General features: G+C 39.9%; 1 protein-coding gene across 1 annotated transcript in view; it reads right to left on the reverse strand.

Moving 5' to 3' along the window:
• igsf9ba (immunoglobulin superfamily, member 9Ba) overlaps positions 1–20,239 on the reverse strand; it is a 93,115-nt gene that overhangs the window by 12,600 nt on the left and 60,276 nt on the right. The window contains exons 6-17 of the mRNA XM_017308108.1: positions 14,869–15,212; positions 12,559–12,701; positions 11,615–11,755; positions 11,376–11,495; positions 11,091–11,241; positions 9,133–9,256; positions 8,614–8,789; positions 4,249–4,475; positions 4,069–4,153; positions 3,805–3,969; positions 2,292–2,337; positions 1,510–1,596 (exon numbers count right to left, since the gene is read on the reverse strand). Of these exons, the coding sequence (XP_017163597.1) occupies positions 1,510–1,596; positions 2,292–2,337; positions 3,805–3,969; positions 4,069–4,153; positions 4,249–4,475; positions 8,614–8,789; positions 9,133–9,256; positions 11,091–11,241; positions 11,376–11,495; positions 11,615–11,755; positions 12,559–12,701; positions 14,869–15,212 (1,809 nt within the window). The remainder of the gene's footprint in view (positions 1–1,509; positions 1,597–2,291; positions 2,338–3,804; positions 3,970–4,068; positions 4,154–4,248; positions 4,476–8,613; positions 8,790–9,132; positions 9,257–11,090; positions 11,242–11,375; positions 11,496–11,614; positions 11,756–12,558; positions 12,702–14,868; positions 15,213–20,239) is intronic.

Raw genomic sequence — 20,239 nt, forward strand, 5'->3', positions numbered from 1 at the left:
TTATTGAACACGTTGCTAAAGCTCAGAGGGGACTGGGGTTGAAAGGGGCATCTGATGCTGCAAATTAGTCCGCATGATTGCGCTTTCTGAAAGGGATGAGACAAAACAAAGCTGAAGCACTCGATCAAGGCAGCCATAATGAACTACATTACGATAATGACCAGTTTATGGTGGTGGCAGCGTCCTGATAGGGCCACTATGGTGGGATGAGAGGAGAAACAATAATGCAACCATGGCAGCCGTACCATAGATCCATTGGATGAACATCTTGGAGACGAGACAGAAGCGAATGATGTCTGACCACGCCTTTATTGCCCACATTAGACACGGTGTACACATTTATTGCACAAGCTCACCAATACCTAGTGTCCTCAACACTATTTTGCCTTCCTGTTAAAGATGTTAGATTTATTCTCCTCTTAGATTCAAGTTGCCTAATCTTACACACAAAAAAAATACAACCTTTGAATATGCATTTTTGATAAGAAAATTAAGGAATACATTCTTACTAAACCGGTGCCACACTTGTTGGGACTGCTTTTTTAATAGCTTGTACAAACCTACTACAGAAGAAGGCTGATTTTGTGTTCATTGAACCTTTTCTAGAAGAGGCATCTAGATTTTTATTTATACTTTATTATACTGTTTCAAATAGTTCACAATGCCACGTAACGTAACAAGGTTCCCAGGGGCTTTGAAGTATAAAAAGATTAAATAGTTAGGGTTGGAAACATACAGGAAATGTGCATTTGTGATGGCTCTCATCACACCTAATTAGTTAATTGTCATCTTTGTCAACAAAGATGACAATTAACTCAATAGTTCAGTTATAACTACTTTATATGAGCTATAGGTGTACATAAAGGTGGCACCAAAACTTGTGTAAAAAATACTTTTTTCCCCCACTGATTTGCTGTACATGAATTAAATACTTAAGTTTTTCAGAGTAAGGTTATTATATTTCAATAAAAGTTATATTTACTTTAACACACATACACCAGAGGTGGCTCTCTTTTAGTTGGGAATCAGATTTGGCAATGCCTTGACACCTAAAACATTGTGCAAAGATTTTGAAGATTTTTACAGGATACCTTGGGCAACATATTGCTTGTGAAGCACTGAACCGTTTAACGATGGGAGAAAAAAAACTGCCAAAGTAGTCAATGAAATGGTTTTGACGTGGTTCATTTCATTTTTTTAAACAGAGCATTCAGGGTCTGAGCTCCATCTCGATTCTTTGAAATTCTGATAAGGACAGAAATTTTGGCCTCTGCTTTTTAAAAAATATGAGTCCATACCCACAGTTCTGTATTGTTCGTGCACATGGCTAATGCAATTCCCTCCCTGCATGATGTAAGGGGCTGTACATGCAAATATGCCGGTAAAAATGCTCCACTACAACTAAAAGAAATCACCGTCAAATGATACGTTTCTATGCAATGCTGTAACCATGCAGCCAAGCCAGTGCAGGGCAGCACACTCTGTATTTTTGTGCAGGCAGGCACTCACAGGGGGCTGGCCGGTGGGGGCAAGAAACTGCTCCTGGCTGGCTCGTCCCAGCAGGGCTCTACCCCTGGCAAGGGGGTGAGAGGAGGCCTGCGATGGGAGACAAACAACATGGGCCCGGTTCATTTCTAACTGTGCTATTTGAAAGAAGGACTAGGTGCAAACTGCCAGACCTGCCTTCACCTTTTCATAAGAAAATATAAGGAAAGGGAAGTGAAACCGATCATTTCTCTTCTTTTTTTTTTGGTCTATGTAAAAGGTAATAAACACTTTGGAAACTAGATTGTTTCTCACAAAGGACCTTGTTTTGAGATTGAAATGCAGTCAAACATGTCACAAGATTTACAAACTGACAAATACACACATGGAGCCGATACTGTACAAGAAACCAGACCATTAAACACAACAATCATGCACAAAAAAAAAGAAACAAAAAAGCAGACAGCGGTTCGAGGTTAAACGACACAGATGAGGTAGAAGTCAAAACACATACAGCAACTTGTGTTTAAAATGCTAACTTTGCTGCTTCCATTTAATTTGCCCATGATTCTGTTGGGGATCGACTCTGCAAATGTTGTTCCGCACCATTAAAAGAAACCTTTACATCATCATGGGCCTCATGCTCAATTTATACCGTGTCGTAATCAGAATCGACATTGAAGTGATTTTCAGCTGTATGTCTTGTGCATGCATGGTGAGACAACTGGGTGTAAGAGAAGACGAACAGTTGTTGCCACCTCGGCAATGCAGGGGGTGGGGAGGGGGGTCGAGATGTCTTTACTTACGGCGACTCAATGCTTTTCCTGAAGTGCGTCACTGACAAGGGAGGATCTGCGAGGACAAACGGGTTTAAGTACAGCATCGGCTTGGCAGGACAAATTACTTGGACAAAAAGGGTAAGTAGCATTCTATACTGAAAAAGGTAAGTGGGTAACTTGCGGTTTCAAACAACTAAAATGTTTCTTTAAATAATCAGCAGTTGCCTGGAACTTACTCAAATGTACAGCTCTGGAAAAAATTTAGACACCACTTAAAAGGATCAGTTTTTCTCATTTTACTTTTTATGGGTATATGTTTGAGTAAAATGAACATTGTTATTTTATTCTATCAACTTCTGACAACATGTCTGAAATTCCAGGCAAAACGTTTGTATTTATTTGCAGAAAATGAGAAATGATTAAAATAATAACGAAAAAGATGCAGTGCTTTCAGACCCCAGAAAATGCAAAGAAAACAAGTTCAAACTATTACCGTATTTTCCGCACTATAAGGCGCACCTAAAAACCTTCAATTTCCTCAAAAGCCGACAGTGCGCCTTATAATCCGGTGCGCCTTATATATGGACCAATATTGAGCCACAACAGGTCTAGCAACTACGGTAAGCAGCCGCCGACTTCATTTTCCCCCGTACAAGAAGAAGTGCACGGTGCATGCTGGGATAGTTGTCAGAACGCTGGTTTGTTAATAAAGTTTGATAATACGTTTAAAGCCAGGGGGGGCGGGGGAAGAGAGACAGAGACTGCGGCGGCAGCATGTCGGTTGGTCTGTGTTACCCAGAAAGCAGTTGGGCACAATGTCGCAAAACCAACACCGTGAGTGAAACGACTGGGGCAGCCTAATACATAAAGCACTCGGGGACCACTTCTTTACAAATGTGGATGTGTAATAATAGAGTACGGAACAAATTGGCAGCCCAAACTGAAGCGTCTATTCTATGCGCCTTATAATGCGGTGGTGCGCCTTATATATGAAAAAAGTTTTAAAATAGGCCATTCATTGAAGGTGCGCGTTATAATCCGGTGCGCCTTATAGTGCGGAAAATACGGTACTAATGTTTTAACTGAGGATGAGTTCAGAAATCAATATTTGGTGGAATGTCCATGAGGTTTTCAATATGGTTCAGTGCAGTGGGCTCTTAATTTTTTCCAGAGCTGAATTTGGCTGGTATGCCACCCTAAACTGTAGTAATATTCAAAATTAAAACTCAAAAATCATCTTTATAATCCACCAAGAGGTCAGATCAAGGATACTTTATACCCTCACACTTGAGAAATTTAACCGGTTAAACTCTAGTTAGAAATATCCAGAAATTATTAACCCTCCCACGTTCTCAAGAGATGCGGTCATTTGGATGCCACAAGCTTTTTACCCTGTGCGCAGTCTGGTGGGTTCTCAGTGACCCCTTGTGTGCTTTTACGAGTTTATTTAGTGTGGTTTTGGGAACTGACAATCTGATGGGTTCTTGTTCTCTCTCTCTAAGAATTTGGAGGAATGTTGACTTAGTAAAGGGAGTCCAACCTGGTTTACGCTTGAGTTTTCGACGGTGTTGTTTATTGACAAAGCAGGCTGCTAAAGTGCTGAACAGCACCGCCGCTGCCAGAAAACAGATGGTCGCCACGACGCCTGCCACTACAGGCCGTGCCAGCCCCTCTTCAGGCAACTCTGCAGCAGGGAAGGGGTCTGCTGAGTCCGCCAAGTAGACAGAAAGACGTCAGAAGTGCAGAAAGGTCAAAAACCGATTGACAACGATTGGCAAAGCACCGCTCTGTAAAGACCCCAGACCTGTACTAGACACTCCCACTACGTTGCTGCTCTCGCTGATCAGGTCGTCCATGACCGCCATCACTCGGAACTCGTACCAGGACTCCTGTTGGAGAAATGAAAACAAAGATACATTTGTGTATGTCTCATCTGAGTGGCAGGAACAGACAAACGCAGCGCTGTCGTTATCGTCTAACTCACCTGAACGAGGTCTCTCGCTACCAGCTCGGTCTCGGTGGAGGGAATCAAGTCATCGAGAACTTCCCACCTCTCCCCAAGGCGGAACTCCATGATATATCGGTCGATGGGGGACGAGTGGTTGGCTGGGGGGAGCCATGTGAGGAGGACACCGTGCTGCGTGCGATTGGCTGTGAGGCACCGTGGTGGAGTAAGAAGCACCAGAGGTTCAGCGGTACCCAGAGGAGAGCCTGTGGGCCACAATGCCAGTTCAGAAAAGGAACAACCGTGACACGTTGATCTTAAAAACAAGTTAACTTGTTTTAACTTGATGTTAAAGCAAGTTAAGAGCAACTAAGGCCAATATCACACCCATAATATTTAATAAAAGACTCCAAACTAATAAACACCAATTGCCTGGAAGGCGATTGGACAAAGACAGTTTTAGATTTACTGGTATACGGCAATCAGAAGTCTTTTTTCCCTCATGGACGCAGCATATCTAAGGGCGTAATTCATATTGTAAACAATCTACCTTTTGAGTTTAAGTGTTTATTGAGAGAAAAAGAATTAAAGTTTGTCTTTTGTCATCTGTAAGGCATTTAAAAAGAAAATTAGAAAAACAGAAACGTGTTCCAAAATTTTAATAGACGTAGAAGTAAATTGGAATTGGACAAAACTCAGCAGATAAAAGCAGTAATCAAATACAGAGATAGGAAACACAGAGATAGGAAACTTAAAATGACACACCTCCACTCATAATTGCTGAAAAGGTGCATTCTCAGCAAATAAAGTTTCTCCAGGAAAAAAAAATGTCATGTCTGCATCTGATTTAAACAAAGTGGTTTAGGAAAACCAGTTTATTCTAAGACAGAAACTCAGCTTTTAGGAATTAGATGGAAAAGAACTCGAGCACCTTTCTAAAGAAATACTACTAACCCTCAGTTCTTTCATTCCTGGAAAAGAAAGCGATTTAAATGAACTCAACCCCCCCCCCAGAAATATACATGTTTACTTCTATGTTTTGGGTTATTGTTATGTTCCAGGGTTCTGTGTTTTTTTTCCTAACAACCAACATGCCCTCTTCTTCTGACGTTCAAATAACTACTGTAGGTTACTCACTTGATGCTAAATCAGTATGCTAACAGCAAACCAAATGGCATTGCATTGAGCTCAATAGCTGTACTCTTCATACAACAGTTTGTCGTAGCTGTTATATGAAGTATTATAACAACTGCCTGTGATATAATATATAAAAATATTAATTTAAAGTTCCAGAAATAACATAAAAATCCAGGTTATTGGATAATCCACTCCAGTGAACATTCATTGTCAGCCATCAAGAGGACRTCATCCGAGTGTGAGAATTAGGTCAGTGCTTTGCAAGCCTCATTTAGCAATCGTTAATTGAAGACAAGCTTCCATAGCAAGCAACATGCAACTAAATGTACATTTACATGAAACAGAGCAGTTCTGTCAGTGTCGAGGCAACAGCTGATGAAAAAGCACCTGATCTCGTACTGCTTTTCAAGTCTTCTGCAACACGTGATTTTCTAGTGTTGACATTAATTTACACGTGTTTGTTTGAGGTCATAGTATTGTTCATAGTAGTTGTTTTGGGGGGTTTTTTCACAAAATGTTGCCCAATTTTTTTTCTTCCTTTTAAAATCGATTCACAAGCTGTACATTTGGATGCATTTAACAGAGACTAAAACAGGCAGCACAAAAAGGCATACAGTTAATGATTTATTTATTTTTTAATCACTGTAATTTTCAGCCGACTTCACCAACACGCCGCTGTTCCTGAAGAGTTTTCCTTTCTCCTACGTGTTGACTTCTCAAACAGGAGGAACTAATGAGATTATTTATGGCTTGGTCTTTTGGTGTTTCCGTACACGTAAATGGGACACTGACATTTTTAATGTAATTAGTTACGCCTGTTCCGTTCCTGGTGTGAGGAGTTAAAGTGTTTGTACCCAGTAACATCTAGTTCAAAGCTCACGGCATTCAGCGATTGTCAGCTTCACCTTTTTTTTTTTCTTTAAATTTTTCTAAAAACATTTTTGGCAAAACAAAAAGGGTGTCCAGCCATTTCTAGCTAGGCTTACACTGCTACACTGAATGGTTAAACAAAACCACTGCAACTGTCTTTGTAGGTCTTCCTGATGTTGTTTGTTCACTAATGTTCTGTAACAAACTTATGAAGCTTTCTCAAAACATTTGGATTTATACTCAGATTAAAGGCAAATCCTGCACAGTGGCGCAGTTGGTAGAGCTGTTGCCTTGCAGCAAGAAGGTTCTGGGTTCGATTCCCGGCCTGGGGTCTTTCTGCATGGAGTTTGCATGTTCTCCCTGTGTATGCGTGGGTTTTCTCCGGGTACTCCGGTTTCCTCCCACAGTCCAAAAACATGACTATCAGGTTAATTGGCCTCTCCAAATTGCCCCTAGGTGTGAGTGTGTGTGTGCATGGTTGTGTGTCCTGTGTGTCTCTGTGTTGCCCTGCGACAGACTGGCGACCTGTCCAGGGTGTACCCCGCCTCTCGCCCGAAACGTTGGCTGGAGATGGGCACCAGCACCCCTCCCGACCCCACTGAGGGAAAAAGGGTGCAAAAAAATGGATGGATGGATGGATACTCAGATTAAAGGCAAATCCACTTATTTTTACTATGTGGATGAATAAGGACAGTTGGTTACACTCGATTTTATTTAGGGCTATCATAATAATGTTTTGTCATTTAGCCTTCGCTTCACAACTGTGAGCTACTCTGTGTTGGTCTGTGGAATAAAGTAATAATTAAATATATTGGAGTTTGTTTTCAGAATCTGAAAAAAATGTGAAAAAGGTGTATACGAAATTGTTCAAAAGAGGTAAACAGAAAGCTAGACATGACAGACATGAGTCAGTGCAACACATCCCTGTGAACACAGTGCTCAAAAAGAAATCAGCATATACAACAACAAAACTTCGGCCTCTCTCTAAGCTCTTCTGCAGACGCCTACAAGGTTGCACAATTCCAGCTGTGTTTTATTCGGCAGGATGCCCTGCACCCTGCAACGACGCAATTCTTGTCAGGCAGGGTGATGTAATTTGGCTTTGAAATTCACTATGTCTCATTTCTGAACTTAATCTGTGGGACCAGGTAATAAAACAAATCCTGTTCATGGTGACCACACCTCTTGTTGCATAGGATTTAAGATCGCAGCACGCCTTCGGAGCCCTTTAGGAGTTCATGCTTTGACAAGCCAGAGCTGCTTTTGAAAGCCAACACATTAAAATCAGGCAGGTAGTTTCTCTGCTTTAGCTGAACTGTGTAAAGAACTTTAAATATTCCAACTATGGCTGAAACAATTAGATTAATTGTGATTAATCGATTACTGACACTGACTTAGTGATCAAATAATTGCGTAGGGACTCTAAAACTTGCAATGTGCTAAAACAATAACAAACTCAAGAGCAGATATTAGGCCAAAACGGTGCAAAAACATACATATTAAGATTTTTAAAAAGCCTTCTTTGTTAAATGTTTTCAACCATGAAATCCTCAAGTGGTCTACTTTTGGCTTCAGACACATTTTACTGTCCAATTACTAATTGCTTGATCAAACAACAAAATAAAATAAACAGACTAACACTACATTGTATTGATGTCGAGTCAAGCAGAAAAGGACAAGCTTTTCACATGTTGACGATGGAATCATCTTATCTGCAGATGCTTCTTTTGGTGGAAAATGATCAAGTGGGTACTAAAGCAATGCTATGTTATTGTCTTTTAGGGAACACAGTTTTTATTTTCTTAACCAAAAAGGAACTGAACTGTCTGTTTGCAATTTAGCATATCTCAAATATTGCATAAAATAAGTTCAAGTGGTTAAATAAAACAGCTGCACCGTGTGTCAATTACTTTTTCCTTCCATAACTCGATTAATCGTTAAAATAATCAATAGAGTATACGATAACTATAATCGTGAGCTGCAGCAATTTTCCTCCCAGCAATGAAAATTCTGCCACTTTTGCAAAATTATGTTTGTCACATTTTAAAAAGGAAAAGTAAAATAAACCTATTATAGATAAACTGCAGCCTCCAAATATTTCCGTCAGGTTTTCCGGTGTTACTGCAAACACAGTAACATAAAGTAAGCCCATCCTTACTCGGCTCATTATAAGCCACTGATTGAAACAGACTTCCATTCTTGAGATTCAAATTGCAAATTACACATAGATAAATGTGCTTTCAAACTATAAACACAACATAAGTTTGTTTTTCTTTCCGTGAAACCTCCAGAGAGGGCAGTAGGCACACTGCTGAGTTCAGTTACGCTCTAAAAATGTCACTGACGACGTCCGCTTTAGGCTTAGCATTCAAACGACCTTTATTTAGGAGAGCCTACCTGCGGTGGTGACTGTCACCACTTCGCTGAATGGGCCCGTGCCCAGTTTGTTTTGAGCCAGCACACTGAACTGGTACTCCGTCCCAGGCTCCAACCCTGGCACCACCAACCAGGTCTGAGCACCAGAAACTGGCATCGAGTGCCAGTCATGAGGACCAAAGTCTGTTCTCTTAGACCTGAGAACAGAAACACAGTCATAAAAGTACTATAAACACAGTTAGTGTGGTATTTAAGTTTGTTATTCAGAATAATGGATATCTTGCAGAGACAACCGTAGATCCCCAGTTGTTCTGAAGATCACTTCACACGCACAGTTCTCTACCAGTGAATCAAACTCAATACCCATGTGTCTAAACATTCAGGGAGATGTTTCCTCAGAACAGTTGAGTGTTAGCTCTTCTTTCTAATCACTGTCGGTGCAGAAAGGTGTCTACGTTCTGCCAGATAGCTGCTAACCTTCCATCATGTTTAGTTTTCTGTTGCAAACATCGATTAGAAGTAAAAAGTAAGAGCACTCACACTGGACCGTACCACACAGAGAACGTCTGCTCGAAGCCGCCGTCATAGCCTGGTTCCCAGGACACATTAGCAGAGGTCGTAGAGGGCAACACATGGATATTGCCTGGAGCGTGTGGGCTGGTACCTGAGTGGTTGTTTTTTCCCCCCCCGCAAAAACAGAGACAAAGTGAGAACCTTTTAAAATATTGCACTTTAAGAACATGTACAACGTTAATATGATACCCTGGATTTTTATGGAGATAGTGTCAATATAAATGCTTCAGTTTTTTTAATTTTTTTATTATAGGAACAGATTGGATGATGTGTTGCAGTCCGAGATTGCTACCAGCCACAGGTCAAGTTCATCCCACCCACATAACAGCTGTGCAGTGTGGCCCAAAGCCAGTTACTTCTCACTGAGATTAAGGCGAGACCTGAATGTGGTCTGAGGAGCACAGCTGTCAGTGCCGCCCTTTGACCCCGTGTCAGCTGACGGCTGGCCACATTCAGGCATGCTGCCAGCTGTGCCACTGGATAATAGGTGCGCAGGGAGCCGCCAGGCAAACAAACAGCGTGCTTATTGACCCGCTCACCTCTTTACCACGCAGAAAACTACACTCTTGACATTTGAAGTGGGAAGAAAAATTGCGAAATAAGCAAAAAGTTTTGTGATTTATTGATTCTGAAATCTAAAAAGTGTCAGACTGGGACCAAGTTTTTAACTTTTGGTCAAAACCTACCAAGCAGCTACACTTTGTGAGCTAAGATAGCCAGCTTTGCTCACTTGCTAGCTGAGGTAAAAATGTGGCACATTATGCTCAGGTCACTAAGCTAGCAGTTAAGGTAGCAGTTAAAAGTTAAGCTAGCAGTTAAAATATACTAAATTTCTCCTCGCTGAGCAAATATAACTAATATCAATCTCTCACAATAAATATAACCGAGACACACATGACAATTTAAAAGGCATTATACAGCTTAGTAAATACTCATGTCATACTTGGCCGCTGTGTCCTGTTAGCCTGGGAGCTAGCTAAGTGATCACTGACTCTTGTTGAATATGTTGCCAATCTTTCTTAAGCTACTCTACGTTAAGATAACATAAAACAAACATTGTAATGTTGAAGTCTTGTTTGTGAAAGCACAATGTAAGGCTATAATAAGAGGGAAAAATGAACGGTAAAAGACAGTTCTGGTTTAGTAATCAATGACAGGCTGCAGGAAGTCTGTAAAGACTCAGACTTTAAATTAGTTGTATAAAGCTTTATATGACACTCTCTCCATAAGCTATACTGATTCGCACAGAGAAATAAAAGTCTGAGGCTCTCTGCAATGCAGCATTATGTAATAATGTAATAAAAAACAAACTTCAAAATGTAATAAAACATCATTGAGACCGAAATATGTGACAATCAACGGAAAATGTAATAAAATCCTTCAAGTATTTTGCAATACTTTTATCCACATTATGCAACAACCTTACATTTAGTGTTGATTGCTCCAAAATAAGGAACTGGCTCTAGAATACTACTATTGCTATAAAATAAACAATTGTAAAATCTTTGTCTTCTTCTTAATCATTATACTTCCAATACGTAGTGGATCCAATATGCATCTACAACAGTCATGTTGTAGATCCAATACATTTTCAAATTTAAACTTTGGTCAATAAAAGCCAAACTTTTTATCATTTTGGTACTTTTCCAGACTCACAGTCAGGACCGTCGGTATTAACCTACATGTCGTTCAAAGCAAAACGATTCAAAATGCATTCAAGGATTTTACCTCATTTTGCATCAATTATTACAGAATGCACTCTTAATGATGCTTTATTACGTCCTAAAACCCGATTTTATTACATAATGCGCCGTTACACTCTGTTTAAACTCATGCTAATTTAAATCACACAACAAAGCAGGAGTACTGTGAACTCAAAGTCGCTGCAAAGATATTTGTGAGCCTTCGTGAGAACTTATCAGTACCGATGACTAGAATACGTGTGCTGGCAGTGATGCTTGTGACCACATTGGTGGCTACACACTCCCACTCTCCATGGTCCTCCTTGCTGAGAGACAGAAACTGTAAGCTGCCACTGGGTAGGATGTTGTGTTTACTTCTGCTTGGCTTCCCCACCTTTGATTGACAGGAAAATCACAACAAGTCAAGCAGACGGAAAGGGGTGAGAATAAAACATTTTGGGTAAAGATTAAAAACAAGTAAGAACGGATTTGCTTCCAGTAGATACAATGTATGTTATTCTGCAGCACCTTTCTCCAGGTGATTGTTGGTATATCGGGGTCTCCAGAAGCAGCACAAGGGATTACTAGCTCTCTCCCAGCCTCCTGACGGTACTCCCCCCCAGGTCTCACGTTAAAGTAAGGGGGATCCTTTGTAAAAAAAAAACAACAACAAAAAAACAGATACATAAACACACATTATTCAGACGTGAGATCAGAAAAATGCAGAAAAAGAAGAGAAGACATGAAAAATCTGAGTAGATGTCTACCTTTAGCACCAAAGTGGCAGGGGGGGACATGCCCATGGTACCCAGGGCGTTGTAAGGCACACAGGTGTAGGTGCCCAGGGAGTCTTCTGTGGCCTCTGCCACCCGGATGCTTCCATCTGGCATCAGGCTCCAGCCGGGGTACTACAAGACAAGGGAGGGGGGCGTCTGAAAGGCTAGCTTTCACTGGGTGCTCCTGAACTCCCAGGGGCCCATCTAAATGTTTCTGAACTGCGCAAAAAAACCCAAAACAAGATCCTCAAGATTAAAATAGATTTTTAGACCTAATAAAAGAGGATGTGGTGTTTCTAAAACACACACCAACCTTCAACGCCGACATATTAGGCAACACAGAAAGAGTTGTGTGGGGGTGGAAAGATGTTCCTCAATTTGCTCGATTTTCAGCCGAGATGGCCTGGGATCACTCAGTCAGAAACTTAAAACCACGACCATTTCTATGAGTTACTATCTAGGAGCTAACATGTTGTACTAACAACAGGACTTTTCGAAGTGGAAGATGATCCTAATAAAGTCGGAGCAGGCAAAAACTGTTAAAGAGGCTTTTTAAGACAAAATGTATTTTGCACATCTGTTGGAGTCAGACTTAATGTTGGATAAGAGAGCACAATTTTATTAACAGGGTAACGTATCTTATTTATTTCTGTTCTAAATTGTGTGGGTTTTTAATCTTCTACAGGTATTGGTGTATCCTTTTTTGACATTGACTTCAGTTTTGGAAAAAAAACATTGTTACATGAATAAATATTATAGCACAAGCTCAATGAGCATTTATGGTGATAACAAATTAAAAAACATAAAAAAAACAACTTCCTGGTAAAATAAAGTGGATAAAGTCCTGGTTGGACTGGAAGCTATTCTTTATCTCTTATGTAACATCAGGTTGAAGTGTCACAGCTCAGTCATGAGTTGTGACAGAGGTGACCGACCTTTTCCACCCTGAGTGGGTAGCCATCTTTCTCCCACTTCACTGATGTCACAGGTGGGTTGGCGTCCACAGGGCAGCGGATGATTCCTGGCAGTTTCCGTGGGACGTATATGACTGGGGGCATGTTGATCACTCGAGCGGGGTCTGAACACGAACAACGGCCTTAGTTACACTTCTTAGGACAACTTTAAGTGTAAAACATATTCATAAAGCACAAACTAAAACCTTAAACCGCTAAAACAAGAAGAAATGATGGTGAAGGGATGATGACAATGAATCTATCATTATCTGGAAATTGAAAATTACTGGACTTTTTTCTTGATTAAAAAAAACAGTTTTTGAAGTATTGAAATAACACAGTGTTAAAAAAGGGGGTGGGGGTTCATACAAGAAGTACAGATCGAGCAGAACAAAGATCTTCTGTGCAGGAAACTTGGGAGAAGTTATGTTGATATAAAAAGAAGCATTCTCTGTTTCGGAAACACTTTGTTCTACCTTCATAAATTGAATTTGATTTATGATTCAGACGAAAGAAAGAAAATCTGAGGAAATAGGACACCGTAGTGACTCTGATCTTTGTGAGCCAAATAAGGAAGAGAGAGTTCAACGGTGGCTGAAGTCTAATTTGTTATCACTAGCTTAGCTTCCCTCCATCCACCACACGCATAGTGCAGTCCATAAAAATACATGTCCCAATCCAGCAACATGCGTTTCAACATCTATATTGTTGCTGTGCAGCTAAACACAGACTGGTTATGTGGATAAAAGTGAGACTTGCAGAATCAGCGATTGGCTCATCGAAATGAATCAGGATTTTTCTGGTGACAGATGTTGGAAGAAATATGCCGTGACAAGCTTTTGTCAGGAGCAGATGTTGCCAACATTGTGAACTGCATGCAGCCTGGGCTTGCAACAAAGGGATTTTAAATCACTCCGTAGAGTGCCGGTGTGTTAGGTGTCCTATTTTTCTCGTTCCAAAATCAATTCATCAATTTTAAGTTGTGTTCTGCCTTGAGCTCGCTCTTTTTCTTCAACTCTTATTGACTTATTTCTCAGATGAAATAAATTAATTTCAGTCAGGGGAATGGATTTAGCTGTAAAAAACGGCAAGCCGAAACACAAACATGGAGCAAAGATTAGAAAAATGACGATATGTCCCCTTTATTTTGTTCTGAGCAGCAACGGCATTTTGACATCTCAGGTTTTCAGGTTAATTATTCTATAGAAGATTACAACATGCATTAGCAACTTTTATGTCTTGTTTGGCAACATATACAAAATAAAATTATTTCGGTGATACAAATTCACATTTTTATTGGTTTTAGTAACCTTTAATTCTTGATTTTATGGTACATTTCCAAAACGGGTGACATTATGCCCATAAAAAAAAAAAAAGTCCTGGCATGCTGGGGGGGGACATGAAAGAAGCTCTGAAAGGGGAATTAGCTGAAGTGAAGATTAGGTGGCAGCAGGCAGGCAGAAGCGTTGGGAGCCGTCCCTGAATATGCCCGACGTGGGGAAGCTTTACAAAGCCATAAAATGTGCAAAAAAAAAAAACATGTGTGCACAAAAAAACCCATATTTGCTTTTATTTTGCAGTCAGAAAGCGGTTACAATTTATGAATATTTCTACAACGTGTGCCTGAATTTGTCTTTTGAGTCCAGTTCTCTGCTGAAAAGGAAAACAAAGGAGGATTCTCGAGCAATCATCTTTGTACAAAGCTCGTTTAGCCTCCACTACTCTTTTTTTCCTCCCTCTCTCTCTTTTTCTCTCTCTCTCTCCCTTTATGTTGGCTCCATGTTAGGATGGYGGTTCTAGGCTCCCTCCTCTTATGCTGTAACACAATAATCAATTACTGGCAGCAACTTGGGAGTAAATTAGCTCAACGGCAACGTAAAGCCTAAAGATTGGGTATCTTTTATATAGACGTGGCGTCATTTTCTCATCAGCGGCAGCTTATGGAGAGGATTTTCATGGTTTCACACCCTGGGACTTGAGTAAAAAAAAAATGCACAAGGAGAGGTGGGGGGGACAAAAAAAAAAATGGCGTCGCCCGTCCTGCTTAGGGCACAAAAGAAGGAGTGAGGAGTAATTCCATTAGGAGCATGAAAACGACTCCACTGCCTCCATTTGACTCCTGACCTTCAAATTCACAAGGATTCTCCTCGTTTGAGTCATGGAGCAGACAAAAAACTACAACCTCCATCCTGCCGATGATGCTGCTGCTGCTGCTCCCATCTCCACATACAGCTCGCTCTGCCCCTCCCCCCACCTCCTCCTCCTCCAACTGGTTGCCACAGTAACACTCACACTGAACAGTCAGGTACGCTGAAGCTGACGGCGAGATCCCAAGGCTGTTGCTCGGACTGCAGGTGTACTTCCCGGCATCCTCCGGCTTGACCCGGAATATGATGAGGGTGCCGTCGATGAGGATGCGGACTCGGAGCTTCAGGTCACTGCGAGAGGACGACACATGTTCTGAAACACGGCATGCATCTGTTTCCACCCTCCTCCCCAGCCCCGGCCGAGTGCTACGCTGCGTCAAAGAGCCATAAGAGAGCAGCAGAGAGTCGAACAGCAGCCAGAAGCGAGGCGATACATGGAGAACAGAGTGTACAAAGCCAGATTCAAATAAATCTGCCACATGGAACCGACTTTACAATTTCCTGCTCGACGACGTTTTGCTCTTTAAGACGCCGTTTGTGTGGCGGCTATAGCCTGTCCTTTTTTTAAAGAAAAAAAAAAAGGAGCTCTCCGCGCAATGAAACTGGCTGTGGCTCTAACTTAAAGTTTTATTTAAACCAAATCCCACTAAAGTAAATTGCAAAAAGCTCTCTTTGGTTACTTTGTGACTCGAGTTTAACTTTAATTATTAACTGAAAATTGAACAACAAATACAGATAAAAACCAGATTTTACATATGTTATATTAAAAAATATATCCCCTTTGTCCCACTTTCTTTCATTAAATTAGATGAAACCTTTCCTGCTCTAGGTTAGCTGGGAATTTTTAAAATTAGCCGTATGTTTTAAATAAATGAATGAAATCCATTTTGGGAGATTCTAAGCTTAAATGCATTTCCTTAGCACTTTGCTCTATAAACTATCTGGGTCATGTTTTCGCTGTTTCTAACTAAGTCACATGTATCGGATGCCTTCCTCACACACTAGATCTGACATCGGGATATTCTAAGAACCTCGTTCAGAACATCAACTTTGTAACCAATTTGTTGGTATGATACGGGTCGCTAGCTGCGTTTCCTTTACAAGTGTTCACAAAAACTTTGCTAATATTCTGCTAATGTCAAAAAAATAAAATCACATTTCCAATTGCAGTCTTTCTATTAAATCATAAATACTGTTAAAATCACGTGAATAGGTTTGTTCACCCGCTAGGTGATTAAAAAAACCTGCCGCACCATCATCCACCTACCACTTCCTGTCGTCTTCTTTGTGGTTTTCACCAGTAGTAACATGTGGTTGTTGATCACATGACTCATTTGATGCAAAAAAGTGCTGCTGTTGAAGTACACGACACCCCCAATAAAAATAACCTGATCAGCGCAAAAACGATTTATGGAAAAATTTGATTTTTTTTTTTTTTTTCAAAATTTCCACGTTTCCATTAAGCACGTTTATTTTCGGAATTCCAATTTGCACAATTTTAAGGTCAATGTAGATGCAGCTATCGTTAATCTGAAGGGATCATTTGCATGCAAACATCAACATTCTGGCTAGCTTCAATATTTCCAGATAATGCTCTTTCCTCATGGCATCATCTATTTTGTGTAAGTGCACCAGTCCCCCCTTCAGCAAAACTTCAGTCAAAACACATTCATTCAACATTTTGCCCGTTTTCCTTGGATTCTTCCATGACGCCACATAATGAAGCAGCGTCTTTGAGGTGCTGCCTTAAAATACATCCATGTGTGTGTCTCCATTTAACTTAAATGATATGAATTTACCTATCAGACCTCACCTGGGCTTTCCCAGGTTGTTTAAAAGCACATTGATCATAGTCGATGTCAACTTCTGAATTTACAGAAGGTAATAAAATTAATTCTCCTTCATTCTGTCATTTAGGAAAAGGAAATTATTTTGGTAAAGCTGACATATTTGACACAAAATCTCTTTTGGGTTTATGTAATTTTTTGAAACATTTTCAATAAACTGAATTTTATGTTATTTATTTTAAGCCAAACCGATAAAAAAAATACAAATAAATAAAAATCATTGCAGATATATGCTTGAGCGTAATTGTGTGTGAATCTATGTAACACACAAGTTTACCTTTTTTTGATTATCAAGTTATCAAAATTTTCTTGACCTTATTGTAGTGTCGGGGTCAGACTCCGAACCAGATAACAACTCTGACTGATCAGAATCGGGGACAAACCACCTGGAACATGACATCCTTAGTGCAGTGAACAACATGAATGTTTAGAAAATATTAAAAATAACAGTGTGGTTTCCATGTTGGAGCGCTTGAGTAACAATATGGAGTCATATAAGTGCGGCAATAAGTCGCAGGTCCAATAATGTTACTTATATCACAAGCACCATGTCATATTTTTAAAAAAAACTAGCGATCAATCTGAACACTTTCAATGTTATGCTCATGTAAGGTTCATAATCAGGTCAAACGTTGGTTTACAGACTGGTCTATAAATAATTACAAGCAACAACTGTAAATCACAGGAACAGCTTCACACCATGAATTGCTCTCTGACACCTGCGCCCATGCTCCATGATGTCTGTCACCTATTATACATACCTTATATGTGCATAGATAACAGATACTTGTTGATTTTTGCTTGTACTGTTTTTTATTAGAAAGTTATTACTTGTGTTGATGAGTTCAGGTTTGTAAGGAAATTAGAAAAGGAGTTGAAAGCATATAGTTATAGTTACGCTATAAACAGATAAAACCTTTTTTCCCCACTTTCTGACATTAAACCGGACTAACCATTTCCTGTTTGCCAAATACCAGAATAATGATTACTACTTTAAATTCAGAAGTTGACAGATATGTCATTATTCAGTGGACTTAAATATGAAGTCGAATGTTTTATGTATTTTTATGTTTTTGCATTTGGCTGGCACCTTTAGATAAAGCGAGTTTTAAATGAGGATATAACAAGCTACTGAAAAGGAAGATATAGTCATGCTGTCTCAAAGTTAACACTGTAGGGCAGTACAGGCTAGATGCTAACAGAGCTAACAAATTGGGAGTCATTCCTTTAAGTCGATGACATGACTTTGTGAAACGGCTGCAACTAACAATTATATTAGTAATCGATTAATCTGTTGATTATTTTGACAGTGAAAAAAAACTATAAATCTCACAACAATGCAAAACTTGACCATATCATATTTATGTTTAAAAACTTAAAACAAGTAATGCCTTGGCCTGCCTGTGTTTTCGACCAGCACCATCTGCCTCTTAAGACCGGGATATATTGAATCTGTAAACCATTCTGCATCTTGGTCATGACGACAGAAAGAAAAAGTGAGGTTAAACACGGGGGAGGGAGTAATAGCTGGCCGTAAGACGTGGCTCAGTTGTGTTTCAGATATTAAAAAGTTTTTATAAGTTAAGGGGGAGCTACAGCAGCTGAGGTAAGCGGGGAAGAAATCTTGACCAACTTCAAAATTGGAAAGAGACGGGCATCCCTTTGCGTCCCGTGTGGGCTCCATTCGGTTGGATTTAGATGCCCTGAAATTTTTTGCTAATTAAGCAACAAAGTTATCAGCTTGTAATAGTTTGGCCCAAGCTCTTAGGTAATTTTAATGATTAGCTACATCTGCCTCTAAATATAAAAACAGGGAAATACATTTTGTATCTTTGAACGTTTAAGTAAGGAAAAAACAGCTTATTTGCAAATGACTGAAACTTTCTTGTAAGTTAGCTAAGTTAAAACATAGTAGTGTTGCACCTTCTGCAGATTCCTGAGCTGAGCTGATAACTCAATGTTTGCAAACCCCGTCAACACACTCGGTGCATATTGAACAACAACCCTTTATATGAAAAGATTTTGTGCAAATCCTTGAATCTAAGGGACAACCTCAGATTTAAACATATATGATCACTTTTATGTGATCAAATATCACATAAAAGTGATGTGATACATGATCACATATATCACATGTGATCATTATATTATGACCAGTGTGAGCAAAGGTCATAAAAGGTCATAAAAGTTTCTCCCCTACAATGTTTAGCTGTCTGGTATTGAGACTCCTCTCAGATGCATATAGAAAATCAAACTCGTGGCTAACACTGATGACTACAGATCAGATTTTTTGTTTGTCATCCTACAGTCAAACTGTGTTGTGATTTTATTTTACTGGCCTACACAAAGTAGTGAATAACTCCAACTTTAAACGGTGCTTAAAGCTGGTGTATATAACTTTTATGGAAAATATTTTTGTACATATTTGTTGAAACTCACTATGTCGGGACAGTATGGTAGGAGAAGTCCTCTGCCTTTCCCCCGTTCTATCTAAAAACAACCAATCAGAGCCAGGAGGCGGGTCTTAGCGCTCGTCAATCACGATCTAGTGTGGCGCTGCTCATCCCTTTTCCACTACAGATTTAGTCCCTCAGCAGATGTTGTTGTGAATGCTAAGGCTAGTTAGCGTAGCCATGGATTATGGCGAATAAATCGTTTTCCTGTAATGGTAAGCTGTTTCTCCACCATTATCACATTTAGCAGCGGATACATGAGGTAGCAAACTGTCACAACGCTATGAACAAATATGTAAAAAAACATTCATGTTAAAAGCCACATACTGCAGCTTTAAGGAGACCACAGGTGTCAAACCCAAGGCCCGTGGGCCAAATCTGGCTCACCATAGCTTTTTATGTGGCCCTCTAGATTCTAGATTAAACACTAAGTGTGTTTAAATATTATGTTATTAATCAAGTCAATGCAGTTTTTATCCATTTACTGACTAATTATATCTATCAGTCCATTCAATTTCTTGAGGATTATTGTGGAAATTTACACAAAATCAACAAATCCTCGCACTTTATTGTGCCAACACATAATTGAGAATTTATTGCAAATTTTTCTCAAAAACTTTCTTACTTGTGCTAAACCTCTACCTCAGCCGTAATAGATGTCAGATTATAGTCCATGATCTATACAGAGTAATAAATCAAAACTAAATAATCATAAATTAATAAAATCATAAATAAGCAAAACTATCACAAATATTTCTAAAATTAGTACCACATTTCTTGCAAAAGAAAATCACAAAAATGATCACAAAATCCTGGAGGGACTGAAAAGATGTTCAAGAATAATACTTAATTTGATATTTTAAAAGTTCGTGAACATGTTTTATCAATACATTCTGGCACAACCGGCCCTTTAAGAGCATTCGTGATCTTGATTTGGCCCAAAACTGAAATTATTTTGACACCCCTGTTTGATTGTTGCTGCCTCTCATTTCCAGTCTGGACGTCTACACTCATGTTCTTCCCTCATGCTCGTTCAGTCTCCTCACTTTGCGACCGTCTCTACCCCTAAAGCTCTCTGGAGCCTGTCGAGGTCTGGGTTACGCTTTAGCTCATCGCTGTGTGAAGCCCACAGATGTCACAAGACCTGACAGAGTGTGATGCTGCCATCAAAGAGCAATGAGTTGTCAGCATGCTGGTCATTTAAGTGTCTCCTCCC

This window comes from Poecilia reticulata, linkage group LG13 (assembly GCF_000633615.1).
Source record: "Poecilia reticulata strain Guanapo linkage group LG13, Guppy_female_1.0+MT, whole genome shotgun sequence".
Classification (NCBI taxonomy): Eukaryota; Metazoa; Chordata; class Actinopteri; order Cyprinodontiformes; family Poeciliidae; genus Poecilia; species Poecilia reticulata.